Source organism: Scatophagus argus, chromosome 9, assembly GCF_020382885.2.
Source record: "Scatophagus argus isolate fScaArg1 chromosome 9, fScaArg1.pri, whole genome shotgun sequence".
In the NCBI taxonomy this organism is placed as follows: Eukaryota; Metazoa; Chordata; class Actinopteri; family Scatophagidae; genus Scatophagus; species Scatophagus argus.
In genome coordinates this window covers 22,286,709-22,307,531 of record NC_058501.1, presented here as the reverse complement: position 1 = coordinate 22,307,531, position 20,823 = coordinate 22,286,709, and the positions used below count along the sequence as shown (strand labels likewise).

The following is a 20,823-nucleotide window of genomic DNA, read 5'->3' as shown; positions in this document are numbered from 1 at the left end:
CAAGATTTCAATTCAAAGTTGAAGGATCTTTCATTATTCACGGAAAGCGGGAGTTATCAGTGGAAAGTTCACCGAGCTTACATGGTGTCTCACTGTGCTGCTTGTCCAAAAGCAAACAATTCACTTGATCACTTTTAATGCCATGCTCAAAGGCAAGCTCAAACCTGTTGAAGGATTCTGGCAGGCAGCTTAACAGTAGCAAAGACGTGACCTTAACCGTCATTACTTCCTGGTCTGAGATGCATTTTTGTCAGATGTTTGCTAGATGGTCTTTCTAAGACCATGTCGTTCTAAGAATTCCTCCGTTTGTACGTCTTTCTAAGACCATCTGGCAAATGTGATCTTAAACGGATCTTTAGTCACATCTTACACATGATCTCTATCCAGGCCCTGAAGTCACTGCCCAGGGACTGTCCATTTTTGACTTTTGAAATGAATCCATACCAAGCTACTTCCTGTGTCTCAGGTAGATCAAATGCCTATCTTTTTATTTATAGTATTTTGATCATTTAACTTACAAGTGCCTCCAGAGAAGGTTAAGTTGTTGCTGTGATAACTTTGCAGAGCGCAGTGTTTTCACATCTGATAAGCCTTCACACTAATGCATCTTCTGTAACTGGACTTCCTGGATTGTATTTCCTAAAAGCACAGGGTTGTTTCTGGTCTGAACTCTATCAGATGAAATACAGGACATGCAGTTCTCTGCACTGGCTTTTCCTGGCTTCCTGATGTTCAGCCAGATGTTGACAACATGGCACTAAGTGGGTTGTTGAGGTAGACAGGATCTTCCCAGTGTGATAGTGGCAGGTGATAAAGGCACTAGAATTAGCAGGAGAAGGAGAGCAGCTCCAGCGTGTTCAGATGTTGTGGTCGGAGTGATGTATCTTGTCGTATCTTGCTGTTGCAGTAATTGCTCATTTCGTCCCTCATCAGGGCAGCCACTGAACATCAGTGTATGTGTGAGAGCTCAAAGTGGCCCATATGGAAAGCAACGTTTTTGCCTTGCTCATAGCCCATTTCTACAAGCCATCCATGTGTTTGTGTCAGTTGTTTGAAATATTAGGCCTCTTCGTCCCCAACGTTTTCTCCCACTTCTTTTGTCCTGACTCCTCTTCTTATCCTCCTTCGTCTTTATTGCTCATCCTCTCTCCTGCCTTCTTAATTTCTCCGTTTGTATGATTTTCTCCAGCTCCCCTCTCTCTTTCTCTGTGTATAAAATCATATTTGGATTTTATCCAGACATGAGACACGAGAAATGAGGACAGCTGCTAATTCCAAATGATGACTCAGTTAAATATGTGTGGCCACGTGTGGAAGGTCAGCGTCAGAGAAATAAATTGAACGAGTGTTTATTATTTATTCTGCTCCTGAGATGAACTCTCTCCTGCATGCATATTCAAACTGCATGTTTACATTTTCACTGTGAACTGAATGTTGTGCCAGATGAGGCTTGTTCACACACACACACACACCCTCCTCCTCCTCCTCCTCCTCTCTCTTTGAAAACACACACACACACACACACACACAACCTGTCTCTCACTTTTCTCACAAGATATCAAGAATATTTTAATTCCCTTCCCAACTCTGTGTGTCATTTTTCAAACCGATGACTTTATTCTCTTTTCATTTTGGCTGGGCCAAAACATTTTCACATGTTTGCAACTGGATAATCAAAAGGTTCAAACTGGACATTTTTAAGAACATAATCTCACACTAAGTTCCATCTAGTCGCTGCTCCGAAGCTTTTGATCGAATCTTATGGAGTTTGCTCTGTCGTAATACAAGGTTGAATTTCCACTTTTGTCGCTCAGCATGTCAAGGACATTTTCTCCATTTCAAGGTCAATAATGAATTTTGAACATCAATCGAGATGTCACGCTGTGGGTGAAAAGACATCACAAACTGTAGCAGTAGAAAATCAAGACCTTCCCCTCGTTTCCCCACATCTGTCAGGTTCAGGTGATAACTTGATTGAAACAACTCTTGAAGCTCATTCAGCACAAAAGTTTTCCTGACCACTGAGCCGTCATCCGACGTGAGCCTGAAAACACAGCTATCACTCTTCGTCCACACGTACATACATTCCACTTCTGTCTCCTCCTCCTGTGTGTTTAATGGCAGTGTCTGTTTGATGGCTCTACGCTAACACAATTTTCCAGAAAACCAATTTGTTGGTTGTCAGCCAGAAGCCCCCTTTTTTTCTCATTATTTGTCATGAAGCGATTTGTTCCTGTGAGTGTAGGGCTCTTCTCTGTCGATATGCGCGAGAATTTACTTCCAGGGTAAACAAGAAGACGGGATGAAGTAATTGGCTGTCAGCTTGCCATGTAAGGTTTCCCAGATAGCATTTCTGATCAACCACAGACTCCTTCAAAGGCCTAAATATTTGCAGTTCAAAACATCAACACTGACACTTGCATACAGCAGTTAGGCAGCAGTTAATTTGCTCTCATCTACACAAACAAAGAGATTTTCCTTGGATAACACGATTTTAGGGCATAGTAAACATCCTTACAACAACACGAGCTTCAGCACCGGGCAGCACTTTGCTCTGGGGACAGCGCGATAAATAAAATTTGGTCTGATAAATAAATGTACAGCCTGTGTATTTAAAGGCCTCTGGATGAGATTATTAGCAACTCACGCAGCGATTAAAGCCAACTTAAGAAGTCGCCAGCGGCTGTGTTCCCTCTGCCTAATTGAAACCATTCCTTATTTACTCATTTCAACTAAGGGGATCAGAGAGCAAGCAAAGACAGTTTCATTTCCCGCTGAATATCTACCGCCTCGTGAATCATGCGCACACGCAATAGCGTCCCTGTGGGGAAAGGACAGGGTGTTCATGTCGCGCCGAAATGAAGAGGGAAGGCAATAAAAAACAAAATCACAGATCACAGATGGATTAATTCCATTTCTAAAGGCAGCCAGCGCTGGAGGACGGGGGGAGAAGGCAGGGAGGAGGCGCAGAAAGGGGGAGGGGGTGAAATACGTTTCACCCGTTTGCGATGGCGGCCTATTTCTTTGTGTTAATTCCTCCACGCCTTTTAACTTCTAAAGCTCCTGCATTGTGGCACAGTAGGACAGAGTGTGATTGAGAAATTTTGGAGGAGTATTTTTAGCCAAAGCACTCGCTTGCCCTGAGGGGGACAGCATATTTTTTCTCTCCTTCTTCCTCTTTTGCTTCTTTCATGGTTTCACAATGAACCTCTGGATTTGTGCCCGGCAGGAAGAGTTGGGATCCGAACTGAATCAGCTCTCTAACGACATCACAGGAGCTGCCTCCCGATTGGCTCGAGCGGGCTTCTTCCAGAAATCTTTTTTTTCATCCCTTGCATTCCTGATGATGTAGTGTGACACGCTGTGAGCACGCCACATCACTGCGTTACAGCCTGCACAAAATGGTTGAGCAATGTCACACTTGTGAGCTTTACTTGAATTCATCCGCCAGGGGAAAGTGTGGTTTGTCAAGGTGGAAGTGATGCGAGAGGAGGGGGTGACAGATTCAGTACAGAAGGATTATAATCATCTCATTCTTAAAGAATTACAGTTATAATCAGTTATCAATATTGAAATGACACAAATCAAATCACAGATACGACCTGATGTATCCTCATCTAAAGACAGCTCAAAGACATTTGTAGGAAGAGTCCAGAAACTGTGCAGTCCAGCGGCTTCATCTGTTACGGGGATTTTAGGTTGACCACAAACGCGATTTTCACCTCTCTTTGGTCACACCAAGTTGTCCACTTTGTTCACTTTGAAAACCTGCCTGGAAAACTTGTCAGTCACGCCGCCTTTGAAATTAGCTTTGCACTCAGTCTGAACACGAGAAAGATTCATTCGACCGAAAATGCGTCTACCACAAGTCAAACATGATGTATTTAAATATGCAAATGAGCGTGTAATATTTTCTAATGGTGGTTTCCAGTAGTCTTGAGCCCGTAAATGATGTAGAAAATATAATCATGTTTCCCCCTCAATGATCAAGATTTCAAATTCTACATTTGTCACATCCATAATCATACCAAGCACGTGCACGATTAAACTTTTTAACTTTTAATTAAACGATTGCTTCTACCACATAAAAGAACAACTGTGAATGTGAACACATGCAGAGAAGTCAACAGCGGTAGAACAGTGGAAAAGCACACAGAATAATTTGACAAGAATTAAAGAATTATGTGACAGCTGAGATTCAATAAATCACGAGGATATTAAAAGCAACAGATCCACATGTTATTGTCACAGGAACACAGGAGCTTGTTAGCCAAAAAGCCCGCTGGCCAAATGTAATAAATGACGCAGATGTTTCACAGAGCTGCTCTGCACACATCAACGGGACTTTAACAGCGAACAAGCAGCAGCGTTCAGGATGCGTGAGAGCGTGCTGTTCGGCGTCAGACGTTTCAGAGTGGGATAAATGACTGGCCTGAATTCTTCCCTGGATGTCCTCATGTGGCATCTCGGGAAAAACAACTAAACCGATTGTTTGTAGCCTGAACACGATTCATTTTAGACGGCTCAGAAATGATTTTTTTTATTTATTTATACAGAACAATTAGACTCACATCTCCACTGAGAGGCTTGAAGTTGAAAGTACTGACCAGTTACACTCAGGTTTTGCAGATTATGGAAACACATCCAGAAATAATCAATATAAACAGTAGAATGAATCGTATCTACAGTTTTTGTTTTTTTAATTACCGAGTAATCTTTGTCCAATTATAAGGTAGCTTTCCCAGCCTTGTCATGGACTATATTTTCTATATTTTAATATATTTTCTATATTATTCGTGTTACTGAGACCAAACACCGCTGACATCGTTTCGCCATTTTGCTCCGACCACACTCGCCGTCTCACTGACCTCAGATTGAACTTCTGTGCTTTGACTTTTCCCATGGATGTGAACCTTTCGTTGTGTATAGCTTCATTGACTCTAATTAGCCAAAGCGGCATTTCCCACGTATTGTGACAGCTCGTACAGACAACCAGGCCACCTCTCCCTCCCTCCCTCCCTCCCTCCCTCTCTGGTCTCTTGTTTTGCATCCAGCTCTTTGTCTTGGCGCTCTCCCACACGCCCCAGCTGTTTGGCCTACAGTAAATGTCGCCTCGTACAGCATGCTGCTGGGATTCCAGCCGTCATGCATCTGGGGCCAAGCAGCGTCTCAATCACGATCTCTTTAACTTTCCCTCTCTGTTTTGACCTCTGCGTCCTTTCCTCTTCCAGCGTTTCTTTCCATCTTCCTCTTCTTCCTGCTATCCAGCTCTCCATTTTCTAATCTAATTGCTCCCATTCTTGAACCTGACCCGCTGTCCCTTCCCCCACTCATTACCATACATCCTGATTGGCCGATGTTGCATGACAGAAGCTGTGTGTGGTTTGCGGTAACACAGCTGTTTGCTCCCTGAACCGGGCCATCACCACCGGCTGTCTGCTGCAGGTTTTCATCCCTTCAGGGAGGTGGGAAGGTTGGGGTGGAGGGGAGAAAACAATGGAAAGGAGCAGCTTTTCACAGCAACCACGTCCTGTTTTTTTTGTTTTAAACAGTCGGTCACTCGCTGATTGCAGTTCATTAATATCAGGTCCCTATCTGCTCTCCTTGGACAGTTAAGTCAAGCTGACAAGGAATCAAAGTGAGAGTCAGAACATAGAGAGCCGCTGTGATACAGAGCCTAAGCAATCAGCTCTGATTGGATTTTGATCCACTCTTATTAACTCCCAGATTGAGAGGATGGAGCGAAAAGTGTGATGTTAATTGCCAAAACAAACGGGGAATGACTCAAATCAGTGTTGGTATCTGACTTGCAAATCTTCACGTGGTGTTTTTTTTTTTAATTAATTCATTTATTTAGGTTTTTATTTGGAAAGTAATTTTCCTTCTTGGTTTGGTGCCTCTTCCTCTTGGTTGTGATGTTGGTTATCATCACTATCATCAATGTGCGGTCTAACCATACCGGAACATTTCCGAAGTAACAACGACCTCACACATTAAATACAAGGAAGAAATCAAAAAGAGGCTAACTGCTGTGAAAAAGGATTTGCATTTCCCACGTTTGCATAGTGTGGCAGAAATAGTCCAGATACTCAGTACTGCAGTGGAAACTATGTCTCGTGTGGCTTTTGTCAGTTTACTTTAGAGTCACGTGAAACTGAATGCACTTGATATTTCTTGCTGCTCTACCCAGTGAGCTGCATGAGGACTGGAACAACTAAACCTGTGATAATCTGTTCTCATTAACATTTCCTTACGTTCCTTACACAGATTCAGACCCTGGTAGAACAGAAATGAAGGGCCATCAATAGAATGAATCTTTGCCCATTCATGCAGTAGAGCATTTGTGTGGTCACACACTGATGTTGGACCAAAAGGCCTGGCTCACAATCTCCGTTCCAGTTCATCCCAAAGGTGTTGGATGGGGTTGAGGTCAGGACTCTGTGTGGGCCAGTCAAGTTCTTCCACACCAAACTCATCCAACCATGTCTTTATGGAGCTTTGCTTTGTGCACTGGGGCACAGTCATGCTGGAATAGAAAAGGGCCTTCAACAAACTGTTGCCACAAAGTTGGTAGCATAGCATTGTCCAAAATGTCTTGGTATGCTGAAGCATTAAGATTTCCCTTCATACCACACCTGAATTCAATAATAAAGTGGTCCCTATACTTCTGTCCATATACTGTGAAGAGCGTAGACTTAGCTTTGCATACAAAACCTTTTGGAGACAAGTGAGGGGCAGTTAGCAAATGACAGGAAAGCCTGAGGACATCTGGTGGACACGTGGGGAAGGATAAGATCTGGAAAAGTCCATGAAAAGGTTGGTGTTAGAGAGAGGCTGCGACACTAAAAGGGAAGAAAGGCAATGAGCAATGACTGCTACCAAGGCCGACAGACGACAAATACAGAAAACTCAAATTTCATAAACAGAAATTCAAAGTCACAGTTTCACTTGCTCTGTTTGATAAGACAGAAATTGTTAACTTTGTCCAGAAATGTCGATGTAAAATCAGCTCAGCCTTCAGCACTTAGCAGCAAAGACGTGTCCATGCAAACTCCTCAAAATTAAAAGATGACCTTTTCAGTCAATCCGCATTCAAGTTGTTTTGTGTCTCACATTCTTTCCCTGTGTGGTGTCTTACAGGTGGGACGTCCACGCTGCGTCTCTCGTCGGTGCGGGAGCTGCCAGGCCAGCTGCAGGAGCTTTACCAGCAGGGCTTTGTTTTGGCGGCCGTTCACCCGTTCATCCACCCCTGTGGTCCAGAGTCCAACAGTCCTCAGCACCAGCTCTACCGGGCCATACTGGTCCGACTCAGCGACGGGTAAGATCCACATGATAGTGAATTCCTCATCAGTAAATGCGTAATACGTTTATTAAGGAGAAATTGGTCAGAATACTAGTTTGACCAAAGCCAAAGCTAATGGAAACTTCAACATCAGTCTGCAGTTTCTGCAAAACCGTTTAGTCGTCTTATTTCAGTTTACTTTCCAGGATAATAATGTATGTAAAATCATTATTGGTAAAGCATTTCCATCACATTGTCTGCTTAAGGAAATCCATGCACGCTGTTATTGTGCCTACTGGTGCTTAAAGCTAACTGTTTTTATCTTATACTGAAATGTACAGAAAAATACCCCAAGTTTATAAAACAAAAGTTCAGTTTAAAGCCTCATTTTTTGTGTTTCCTCCCGCAAGAGGAAACTGACCAATGCTGACCAATGTCAGGGAAAAATGAAATATAAAAGAATAAATACATTAGCAGGCCACCATTTAACACAAAGGTGTCTTTTTGCATGACAAAGCCTCAATGTCTTCAAGGAGGGAGGTGGGAGGACGTTACGAATGAAGGGCTCCTCTCCTTTTATTCGTAACGTAACATCATTAAAAGAAATATGTTCTACTAAACAAAGACGCAGAGCTGGCCCCTGACGAAATCTTCATCTTTTGGGGCCCTCAGATGTCTTAGTTGCTCCCCTGAGAATAAGATCTTTGTTATAACAAAATAATGTAGCCATTATGGTCACTTAAGAAAATATGTCAATTACTAATGAACCTTAATTGGCGTCATTATGCAGAAAAACACTTGATGGGAATCAGGTTTTGCTTTATCTTCATGTGTTGAATGATACAAAATGGTGTTCTGGCTAGTTGGTAAGTGACATTAGGGTTCATATAACGATAATGCATGTTTACAGGCATGCTTTATGTTTCCTAAATAATTTTTAATGTTTTTCTTGTGGAATACATGCAAGCAGAGCGGCTTCCACAAAGGCAGAGTAGGTTCATGTTGCATGTTGTATCAGTCGCACAACCTTTCAGTGCTGCTTCGGTGTCTGCACCAGAGCATCACAACATCTGTTTGTGGCTCTGCAAGCTGTCATGTGGGCAGCTGTGTTTGGACGTGAGTCAGCAATAATCTCAATCGTCTATCTCCAGCCCTTTCAGTGTTCCGGCCAAAACAGGCTGCACGGCCCAAAGTCACCGCCGCCCCCTACATCTGCCCTCCAGCCCTGTGCCCCAAGCCCCTCTGTCCTGGGAAGTGTGTGTGTGTGTGTGTGGGGGGGGGGGGGGGGGGGGGGTTGTTTGTGTTGTGTTGTGTTTAGGTCAGGGAAGGACGCCAGGGAGAGGCCGCGAGGGTTGTTGAAGGGCATGTAGGGGGTGTGATAGCTGTTGGAGGGTGGATTTTGTTTTGTGTCTGGTCTGACTCTTTCTAAAAAATCACTTTCTTCAGACTTTCGCAAAAAAACAGCTTTCTCTTGGCTGGCTGAGTGGGTTGCACACTGGCCTTTCACCCAGGAGACCAGTGTTTGGGTCATGTGACTAATACTTCTTCTAATACTTCTTTTAGTTTTTTGGCCACGGTTTGGTTAGGTTAGGCAACTAAAATACTCAGTTACCTATAGGTAACAAAAAACACTTGGTTACATTTAGAAAAACATCATTGTGTGTGTTAAAAATAAACTTTCACAGTGATAACGTCCTTCAGCTTTAGTTTTGGGAAAAATCCATGCTTGGTTTTGAATGGGTCTGACCGCCCAGGGATCATGAAACCTGATCAGTTTATTCTGGACCACGTACTGTAAAGTCAGTTCGAGTAAAAACATGACAATCAAAAAGATTGAAGCTGTGGGGATATGTTTTTCTTTCTTCTTCCCTGACGTGCAGACAGGCAAAGTCCAGCAGCTGAAGCCCTCGTGGCTGCTTTGTCTGGCCCTGACATCCAGGGAAGGTCCAGACCTGTTTACCAAAACACTGTTCCCTGGCTGCAGGGCATGGATGTGTGTGTGTCTGCTGTGTTTGTGTGTGTGTGTGAGTGTGTGTGTGTGTGTGTATGTGAGGGAGAATATCTGTCTGAAGAGGTTAGAGATGCTGCATTAGAACCCTTCACCTTTTCTTAGGAGATTTTATGAGCTTCTTACAGTCGCTGCTGTCATGTTTTTCATTTGTTTACGTCTTTGTGCCCACGGTATGTAGCTGAGTGTGTGTGTGTGTGTGTGTGTGTGTGTGTGTGTGTGTGAGTGTGTGTGTGTGAGAGAGAGAGACGTTGTACAGGATAAATCTTATTAAACACAATCCACCAGATTCTTCACAGCTGAGAACACGTTTCTGGACGCAGATCATTTCTGTAATTTCTTCGCTGCTGAGCATAAACACAACTCAACTGCTGTTAATCTTCATTGACATCTCAGTCATTTAGCTAAAGCTCTCACCCACAGCGACAGTACAATAACTGCAGAAAACCAATACCCGATATTACGACCAACCAAGAGTAAGAAGTGTAATAATCAGAGTCACTGTGCCCTGACAGTTCTGCCGCAACTACAGACTGATCAAGAAACAAAGACGACACAGAGGACATAAAATAAATACTAAATACAGGTACTTTGCTGTTGTTGTTTTCACTAAAAATAATGAATAGAGGATCAGGGATGTAATTCAGAAGGGAGGACGAGCAGAGGAAAATTTGGTGAAGAGATGAATTTAAAATAAGATGAAACTGTTGTCGTAATACAAAGTGCAAGGATCCAACATAGAAGAAGAAGAAGAGTGCAATGCAAGAAAAGTAAGTTTCAACAAAACATAAAAGCAGCATAGTGAAATAATAAATTAGAAGCGAAGGTATTAATTGGTGATAATTTAAATTCTTAGTTGCAACGCGAATGTGTGGAAATCCTGAGGAAAAACTGTTTTCAAGTCAGTGCCAGCTGTCTAACATGCCTGCTTCCCTCAGCCACGCTGGTGTTTGTCGGAGATATCGGGGTTTGTTTTCCTCGCTTCAGAAGAAACCGCGGCTTTTTCGTGTCTTACAGTGTGAGAAACAACCTCCACAGCATGAGATAATTCATCACGGAAAATATGACAACTTAATTTGTGCTCGTCAGACTTTCTGTTTTATCATTATTCACTGTAAATTTGCCAGAGTTTTGCGATGCAAGGTGTTACGATATGTCTTGCTTACTGCCAATCACCCGACAGCCGCCGGAAGAAACTGAAGTCTCTGACAAAAAAAATGTAAAATTTAAAAAGTTGTTGCCGTACAGTCTTATTGCTCGTATCCTGGGCTTCTGTTTCCGAGCCATCTTTGTTCATCGGGATTGCACTCATTTAAAGATAACATTTTTAAAATCCTCCTGCCTAAATGACATAAAAGAATGTTTCATGATCAGTAAATGTAAATGTGTGCTTCAGTTTAAGCACCTGGCATTACTTGCAGAAATGCACACCCACTGCTCTTTTTATTCCGCATCTTTTTGTCTCTCTGGCAGAGTGGAAGCACTTAACTGTGAGTGACAGTACATTAATGTTTTGCCTAAAGTACATGAAGCACCATCGACATCAAGGTTGACTGGAAAACTCGTTCTGCCAAGCAACAGACCAGCTGTTCGAGACCACTTTGAGACAACAGAACATTAAGCGTCTGTGTATCAACAAATCTTTTTCTTTCCTTTTTAACTAGATTTCGAGACATTTTTCAGTTGTCTTTTTGTCAAGAATAAGTTTTCAGGCATAAAAACATAAGAAAACATTTTGCAGTATTTTGGCTTTTTCCCTTACCGCTCAGTGTTCGTATGCACAGATTGAGTTGCAATGTGGGAGGAGCCCTCAGTATTTTTCACTTAAATTGCCGCTTTAAGTTCCTTTCTTTACATGATATCCACTAAGTGCGTCTCCTGACTTTAACGGTAGCACAGGCTGATGTTATGGCCATCGTTTTTGATTAATTCATCAAATCAGAAATCATGTTTTCTTCATCATTTTAATTTAGCAGATGGCGCTTAATACCCCAGCAGCCAGTCAGAGCCAGTCAGAAGAGAAACACAGCACAGCAGTTGTTGAATTAATCCAAAACTGGCCCAGAATCTGCAAGTAAACTGCTAAATGTTTTATCAGGTTTCTGCAGTACATTGTACAGTGTAATATTTAGCCTCAGCTCAGCATTAGCGGTGCCTGCAACATTTTAAGCCCAGCAAATGGATGCGTCTTAATGCAACAGTTCTGAGGGCAGAATACAGACAGAACCAATGTATTCTCTAACTCAGTTGTTCATTTTTTATATTGATGAAGCCTTGGAACTGCCAGTCACATACTTTCTTCTGTGCAGAAAATCATTGTACTTTCGTTTGAAAAACTCCCATTACTTTGCACCTACTTCTTAAATTCATAAAGGTGACAATAACCCACCTATTGACAAGTAAAATCAAATCAGCCATGTTTTAGAAGGTCATATGGTTGGAATGCAGGGCACCTAGTGTGCCCTCCCTTCCTGCAGATTGTGTCCATTAGTAATCACATCTTATGCTGTTGTGTTATGCTCCTGTGGTTCACTTTCGGCATCCCTATGTGGTCATACAAACAGTCCATACACTCCTCATCACTCAGCTGCTGCAAAACAGAAATATTGATTCTGTATGAAAAGGCTACAGCTGGCTGAAGTAAAGAAAATCACAGTTGGACTGTGAAGAAGTAGAGAGAGGAAGACAGAAGGAAGCAGAGAGAGAAAGAGATTCAGTGAAAAGGGCAGAGGAGTCTACCATCCTTTGATGGCCTCGGCCGAAAGCGCGGCCCAGGCTTTATCTCCAGCGTCTGTCACCGTGGAGACAGCTGCTCACATCAGCACCAGCCCAGGGGAATCCAAATCTCCACCAGGGAAAAAAAATGAAGGAAAAGAAATAAGAGAAACCAAAAAGCAGAACATCTCCTCTCAAATTCTCTTTCGCTGTCAGAAATGAAAAGAAGACGAAGAAGAGGGGGGGTTACAGTGAATTAGACTGAAAGCATGGAAAAAGCTAGCAGCAAATACTGCTTTTTGCGCCCGCGCTGAAAACAAAGCGAAAGCCAGGAAGGGAGAAAAGCTGACTGGTGTTCAGCAGCTGTGCGAGCATCTTCTTTTAGCATGCACACAATGTCTCTGGACACAGTCACAGTCAGGTCTCTACAGTCTCAGCCTCGGTGTGAAAAGCTCAGCCAACATGACACGCTACATGCAGGGGGGGGAGACACTGCAGGAATCCATGCACAGTCAGGAACTACACAGAGGTTGTGTACATACAGCGCCGTGTCATCTGTAAATGTTAAGACACTGTCACCCAACTGACGTATCTGTTTAAGTGGGTTATAGCTTTAGAGACCTTAGACGGCAGTTTGTCACTGACAGAGCCCCCCCTCCCCTGTTACAACCTGCTGTGGGAAAGAAAACTGTACTGCAGACAGAATGGATTGGACCGTTTGAAATTTTTTAATGTCAACTGTCAAATTTTCCAGTGTTCAATCTGATTGCAATGGAATGGAGGGTTACAGTTCAGCAGGCAATGTCTGATGGGATATATTCATCATTATTGGGTAATTGCAGGGAGCGCTCGTGTGCTCAGGCGGAGAAAAAGAGGGACTGAAAGACAGAGATGGGTTGAGAGGTAAGAGAAGGGTGCAGAGCATAAGAGGAAGACGCACAAAGAAGAAAATAAAGAGGTACATGCTAAAAACCATTAGATGGGATTCGCTCAGGTGAAATTATTCAAAAATGTGTGACATTAGGGGTGTGCTGTGTTATTAAAGCTCAGCGCAGCTACAGAGAGCCAAACATGGGTTCAGATGCTCCCCGACTGTGTCATCGTGCCCGTAAATGAGCAATGTGTGATGGAGCTGGCTGAGAGGTCTGACACGGCACTATCCCTGATGCAAAAGAGCGAGGAAAGCTCTTATTGTATATAGTGAGTGCAATTCAGCTCCTCTCAAGCAATTTCCTGAAACAGGTTACATTAAAGCGATAATTTCAGCACTTAACTGAATGTATATTTTTTACTTTCAGTGATTGCTTTAAACTTTCTGCAACCTGATTTGACTTCTTGCTTCAGCCACATACCAGCAGCGACAGACGAGTAAAAGAGGGAACCGGTAGTTTGCAGAGCTGCTTTAAAGTATCAGAGTCCAAATGAAGACGCATGTTTGCATATGCAAATTGAAAATCCATTGGAGGGCATTCAGGTTTCATAAAAGTGGCTGTTTAAATGACACAACATTTGAACATTTATGCTTCTAAGCTCTTTTATTTGTATTGTAGCCACATTAGCCTTGTGGTTTGGTGGATGTTAATGTGGACTGGTCGGTCCAGGCTGAAATATCTCAACCGCTATTGGATGGATGGCCAAGACATTTTGTATAGACAGAGGATGCAACCTACTGACTTTTCTTCTAGCAGCACCAGGGGTTGACATTTTGTTTTTTAGTGACGTATGTCAGTCATTGAATATCAGCCCTTGTTGTACAATGGCTGATATTCAAGATATTTAAGGCCACAATAGGATTAATTCAAGTTGCTCTGGTGACCAGTGATGACTGGAGTCTTAATCCAAAGCATCAAATCTGCATTCCTGTAATAAAAACAATAAACAGCAGTAGTTGAGCAAATAGATAAAATAAAAGCATCACATGTGGGCGACCACTTTATGTAAACTTTTTCATCGAATCAAATTCAGTCAAGCTTACAGGAAGATTTCAAGTTTAAACAAAGGCAGAACGAACCAGTTGTAGGCATTTTTTACTTCCACTTCCACTGAAAAACAATAACATGTCAACACAGTCCCTTTTCATACCTCAGTGAACACAGTGTAATTGGAAACCGGACATTTACAAATGATACGGGCACTACGCAGGTAAAACAAATCCCAAAGCAAGCCATTAACAGGTAATATGCAATTAGTTACCATGTGAACGTTCAGCTCCAGTGGGAGTGATTAGTCCAACACGAGATGCTCTATGGCGAAAGCATTTGGCCCATCTGTGGGCAGACACGTGGTGGCGGGGAAGTGGGTTTCAGCAGGTGTACTAACCTGGGAGGGAGAAGTGGGCAGGCAGGCATTTGACACCCGTCTAACCACACGAGACCACAGAGGTTGACAGCCGGTGCTGCACGCTGCATGAAAAGTCACCGTCTCTCACAGAGAAGATGGACTGCAGGTGATGCAGCTGCTATTTTTAACCCGAGGCCTCCCTCCAGGAGTGAGTGCGCCGTTTGAATTGTTGTTCTCACCCTCCTCTGTTTTATTCCAAAATGAGTTATTCACCCTTTAAGAAGAGGTGGCACCCTCTCTGTGCAAAACACGCACCAGCACGAAATTAAATCAAAGTCTGCTTGGTAAGTGCCAGTTCTTGATTTAAAAATCTCCCATCCGGGCTGAATCATTTCAGTTTTATTGATAGATTCCCAGTGATGTACTGGAGTTTTAATTTCTCTCCAAAATGAATTTATATGGTTATGAAAAATGGGCTTTTCATTTCATTGAAGCTGCTTCTCAACTTGCAGCACAGCAAGCACCAGCGTACTTCTCTGTGCTGTATTTCCAAAACATGTTATGTAAGGTTTATAGTTCAAATATGTTTTTTGAAAAGACAACAAATGGTTTGAACAATATTACATACAAAACAGGCTGTTTGTATCCTTCTCTTTAACTCAGTTTTGCTCCCTGAAGAAGTGCTGGGAGGTTCTGCTTTATGACGCAACCAGCAGCTGGGGACACACTGACAGTTTTTTGACGGCGTCACCAGGCTTCTGCCATTGTGCCTTTGAATGTTATGACGCTGCGAAAACAAGAGTCGTCTCTCGGCTCGTCGTAATGAATGTTTCACAAAGCATGTGAAGTTTGAGTCAGTCGGCCCAGTTTCTGCTCTGCTGTGTGCTGCAGCAGCGATACATGCACAGCGACGGGTCTCAGCGGCAGCAGAGGACAAAACGGGTGACTGTGTTTTTTGGGATGGATGGCATCAGGACCGGCTGGTCGTACTGTGTGGTCTAACAATGAAAGACTTAGCGCAGGGTTCAGTGTGAGTTTCAAACTGTGTGACTCTGATTCATGTGGAATAAAAACAAGGTTTTCACTATTGCAAACCCGTGGTGGAGATTTGGATTAACAGCATTTATGCACAGATACTGCACAGATACTGACCATTCCTTTTTGAAATCGCAGGGCTAACTTTATTGAAGTACAGAACTAAATAGCTAGTAGCTGATGTAGTTAAACTTCCTGTGGGTTTGTTTGTTTGTTTTAAGAAGAATAATTTGACATTTTTTTTAGACAATTGGCTTTCATATCTGTCTGATAAATATAAAAGCTGCAGCTAACAGCAGGTTAGCTCAGCTTAGCTTGGCATAAAGACTGGAAAAAGAGGGGGGAAAGCTAACCAAGCTCTATCCAGAGGTCATATTGTCTTTGTTTAATCTGTTCAAAAACCAAAATGTGAGTTTGGTTATTATGTTGTCCTGAAATATTCCTCAGCCACTTGTAACTTGCAAATAAGCACCTAAAAATATTCCTTTAAGCTGTTGTTCGGCTACTAATTTCCTAAACGTTGCTCTTATGGATGCATTAAACTGCTCAATCTGCAGCCAAAGGGGGCATGACAGAAAAATCACTGTGATAAGCCTTAGGAACACATTAACACACACACACACACACACACACACACACACAGAGTCAGTGTGAGTCTTTGCATGAACTGGGAAGCTGAAAGCAAACACTTTAATACACACGCCAGCATGCACACATGCATCTTTCATCCATCCACACATCAGGTGTCCGTGTAAGCCAGAGCTCTCACAGAGTGCCCACACACAGACCTCACACACACACACACACACACACAGCACATGAACGGAGACTCTGCAGCAGCACACTGAGGAAGAGGGTGTGAGGGCCTTCTTCCCCTTGTCAACAGGATGAGAAGCAGGGAGATGGAAGCTGGAGCATTACTCTCCTCAGGGCTAGCTTTGGGATTTCCTCCAGAGCACAGAATAGGAAAATACAGCACCATATAAATAGATTCTCCTCGCTCAAAATAATACGGCTTCAGTGGGGGATGGGCGGGGTGGGGGTGGTGAACAAGACGAGATTTGCATTGAATTTCCTGCTTTCTGTGCTCCCCATGTGTTTTCTTTCATCCATGTGGATCTTTGTCTCACTTAAGTATTTTATTGTTCTTTTCTCCCGCCTCCCACAGGGCAACAAGAACATTAACAAAGCTTCTTGATGCAGTGTAATTTGTTGATAGGGGGTTATTTTTGTACTACGGATTTGATGCCTGCTTCTGTGAATATCACCCGGTTTGTCAGTGTTTTATGACTGTATTTTTAGAAATTTAGGCTGCTTGTGAATATGTGTTTGCATTTGTGTGAATGCACAGGTACCCTCATGTGTTGTGAGCATTTGTCCAGCAGGCTGGTTGACAGAAAAGCTGAAATTCATTGTCCTCTGTCCCCCCCACTGTGGTGCCTGCAGGACAGAAAGGAGCCAGTCAGTCTGCCCACCTTGCAAACTGCAGCTGGAAGAGTGTCTGTCTGCAGAGCAGGTGCCCACCCCAGAGCTCATCCAGGGCTACGTCAAGAAGGTAGGACTGCTTTACACATGCCAAGCCGAGGGTTTTGTCACTTTGTGCCCAGCTGGAAGGAAGGGACGAAGAGATAGAGAGGAATGAATACAGAGAAACCGTCACAGCTTTTATATACTGAGTCAGATATCGCAAGCAGACATAAAAGAGCATGTGAAAAAAATGTTCCCAGTGCCAGAATACAAACTCAGCCCGCTACCAAAACCTGACTTTGTTCAGCATGTCACAGAACACAGTGATCGTATGTCTACAACTCTATTTTAGAGAATCAACCATTGGCTGCAAGCATGCAGCTGTCAGGCTGAAGGCTTCCAACAGCAGCTTGTCACAGAAAGCTTGGAGCACAGTTACCCATAAAGTGCACCACATTGGAAGAGTGACAAAAGGGGTTTTTTATGTAATTGTCACTTTTAAAAAGAAAACATAGGGGTGGTGGTGAAGTGTGAATATTTCAGGAGCTGTCAGGTATGAATTACTGGTAATTTTACAACTTTCTGTTGCCACTCATGTCCTAATATGAGCCATGCTGACAGGAGCCTACAATAAATATGGTTGTGCTGGATTATTATTAAGTTCAGCATCAAACATCTGAATCCACTTGAGCGGAAGTGGCAATGGTGTGGAACTCTTCAGCTACTTTATATACTGTTGGAAATACTTTTGTGACGGCACAGTATCACATTCTATACGTTGATAATGCTTTGTTTGTAAAATGTTAATTTGTAGCTGTCAGATAAGTGAAGTGGGGTACAGAGTACAATATTTCCCAGGTTGTTGAAGACATTTCACCTGTCATCTGAAAGGCTTCTTCAGTTCTGAGGTAGAAGGGGAAAATCCAGCTCTTTAAGCTCCAGTACAGTTGTCACCTTGGGGGTGGACTTGAGGGTCTTTGACACCTCGTGCCATCACGTGAGTTGTTATGGTCACATGAGAAGCCAAGGTGGGGCTCATTAGTGAGTCGTTGTCCCATTCTATCGTGTGAGTCACTTTGGTCACATGAGGGACGATGCAGATGGGTGGTTGGTTAAACCGACCTCAAAGCTGCACTATAGGTGGCTGAAAGTTGGTGTTGTAAGCCACGGCCTCTGTTCAAAGATGGATGTTCTATCTGGACATAGATGGCCTCTTTCACACCTCTCTCAAACCATCGCTCTCCATTGTCCAACATGTGGACCTCTGAGTCCTCAAAGGTGTGTCCCTTATCCTTGAGATGCAGAGTCTGCGCTGACTCTCCTGTGCTGTGCCATGCATCTGTGGAGTGGTGGTTTTGGTTTCCTCTATGTTTCAGAACTGAAGAAGCCTTTTGGATGAGAGAGGAAACATCTTCAACAACCTAAAGTTATCCGATTGCCTCCGCTTCTAGCACTTCAACTACCATGACCCAGATGACTGAGAACCTACATTGACGATATTTCCCACTGAAATCTCGAGGATTATAAGTATTAAGTAGTATAAAACTGAGATGCTCACGAAAAGTGAAAGAACCTCAGTCCTGTACTAATGGAGTAAATGTACTTTCCACCACTGCTCAAGGGCAGTCAGACCTCGTCCGATCAGACCTGAAGATAATTGGATGCAATCCAAAAGGTGTTCGACCCGACAAACCCAAATGGAGAGAACAACAGGATGACGTGGCACCAATTAATGAGCAGCAGCGGTCAAAAAGAGCAGCAGTACATGTCATTTTTTACCCACTTTTCACAGTTCACGCTTTCCATCTCCCCTCAACACATTTTTCTCCTGCTATAATTACAATGCACCGCGAGCTGATAGCAGGTCTGCTCAGGTCCACTTGAGCCATTATACATATTTACACACAGACTCTCCCTCTGCAATGCCAAAGGACCCCGCTTGACCTGATTAGACTGAATGTAATTTGGACCCGGTCCGGCTCAGGTCCTGGGTCAGGTCTCAGTTACTTTGGACCTGCGAATCTCTAATTCAGATTCATGATTAAAGAGACCGTAGCTGAGTTCATTTCAGAGTGTGATGTTGAACAGCGTTTTAATGTTGCAGCTGGTCCAGGTAGATCTAAATGTATTTTATACACAGTATATAGGAGTATATCATGCATATTTGACATTTTACGTAAGTGCATATTACATCTTTATTTTCAAAGTGTATAACGGCTTTCATAAAAAATATGTAGCACAGTAAAAAGTACAATATTACCCTCTGAGATGTCGTGGAGGAGAAAGTAGTGCAAAATGAAAGTGAAGCTCAAGTACCTGGAAATTGTACTTAAGTGCACCACTTGAGTAAATGCATTTTCCACGTCTGACTGGGACCAAGCTATAACATTTGCTTTAAGTTTTAACATCCATTCTTTTGATGTAGCTGTTCTTTTTATTCCCAGGTCTCTCTCTGTGTCTTCTCAGATTCATGATGGTTTTCTAAATCAGACATCACAGGATTTATTTCTGAGTTCATCACCTGTTTAATGTTTGGACGATTTGGCATCTTTAAACACTGCATATTGTTCAGTTGCAGTGCTTCCCAGTGGCTCAATGTATGTATGTAATACACTAAAAGCTGCGCTTCCTTAATGGTTCAAGGCTAAAATTAATTAGCAAACCAAATAGCTTAACATTTCTGTATTTTCCATAAAGGAGATGAAAGCAGCTAGCAGGAGCCAGAAGGCTGAAATCACATTTACTGATTTGGTAATGAATTGGCTCTGTAGCATATGTCACTGTTATAAATGCACTGCTGTTGAAAGCCTGTTTGATATGGCACTTCAGATGAAATATATGAACACGCCCTCCTCTCTTGTGAGCTCGTTATGCCGCGTCATCATGATTCGACCCTAATGCTTAATCTGTACATTACCGACCGTTCCGGCGGCCTCGGAAGCCTCGCTCCTGAACTTTTCTGTACGTTTTGCCCTTCGATTAGTCATGCAGCCGCAGTCCTGTAGGACCTCATTACTGTTGGTTATCATTTTAATCTACTGAGCTGCTACAGGACTGCTGCAGGAGGAGGGGGAGGCCATGCTAGAAATCTATTAAAAGAGAAGTGGACATGGATGAGTGGTGGAGGAGTAAGTCCATTCCCTTCAGCCTCTCTCTTGGATTCTGTTTCTTTCTGTTTTTCTCTCTCTTCAGCTCCTTTTTTCTCCCTCTCATCTTCTTTCCTTTCTCTTCATCACTGTCTCAATCTCTGTCGTTATCCCTCTGCCTCTCTTTCTGTCATCTCTCCCCTCACTCCCTCTCCCGGGGTTTTCATCTTGACCTTCAGACACCTCCTCCTGGTGCCACTTTAATAACTTACGGGGGAAATAGGAAATGTGGTCTCAAGTCAAAATTGAAATGGGTTTTTCACTGCGGGCTGTTGATATTCTGGTGGCAGAATGAGGGAAGCTGCTTCCAGAATATTTTTCATCAAGTTTGTGCTCGGCATCATTTCAGTTAATGAAGAGAAATGATGTGATGCAAAGCTTTCTTTTTGACCTCAAAACCTCATTTTCTTGACCTGAGGTGGTTCCTTCTGAGCCAGATCATCTTGTCTGTTCATTTAACAGTTGAGAAAAATGCTAATTTTTTTTGTCCTCCACTTTTTCTGTGTTGATACTGCAGAAAGTGTATTACAGCATATCCCCAAAATGTATATGGCTGCAGTAGTTATTCCCATATTCATGTCACTGCTGTGGCTCACTTAGGTGTGGTGTACACACTGACCGCGTTAAAGCTGCTACTGCTTGCCATGTCTTTCTACATTCCTACCTTTGATAATAAAAGCCTTGTTTAAAGATGAAGAACTTATGCCCACAGAAATGCTATAGGGCTTTTAATTTGAAATGAATACAGGAAATGTAGAGTCACGACACATCTATGTCTGTGAGGAACTGTGCAGACGTATGCACTGAAACTGCAGTGAAAGATGAAGTGTTGCTGGGTTTCATAACGCATATTGGTGCCAAATCTGTAGATTTCCTTCATCATATCACTT

General features: G+C 43.0%; 1 protein-coding gene across 2 annotated transcripts in view; it reads left to right on the top strand.

The window, feature by feature from the left end:
- The window catches only part of LOC124064193 (raftlin-like), a 96,420-nt gene that overhangs the window by 35,060 nt on the left and 40,537 nt on the right, over positions 1 to 20,823 (top strand). For both annotated transcript variants that reach the window (XM_046398423.1, XM_046398422.1), the window contains exons 3-4: positions 7,141 to 7,318; positions 16,767 to 16,875. In XM_046398423.1, the coding sequence (XP_046254379.1) occupies positions 7,141 to 7,318; positions 16,767 to 16,875 (287 nt within the window). The remainder of the gene's footprint in view (positions 1 to 7,140; positions 7,319 to 16,766; positions 16,876 to 20,823) is intronic.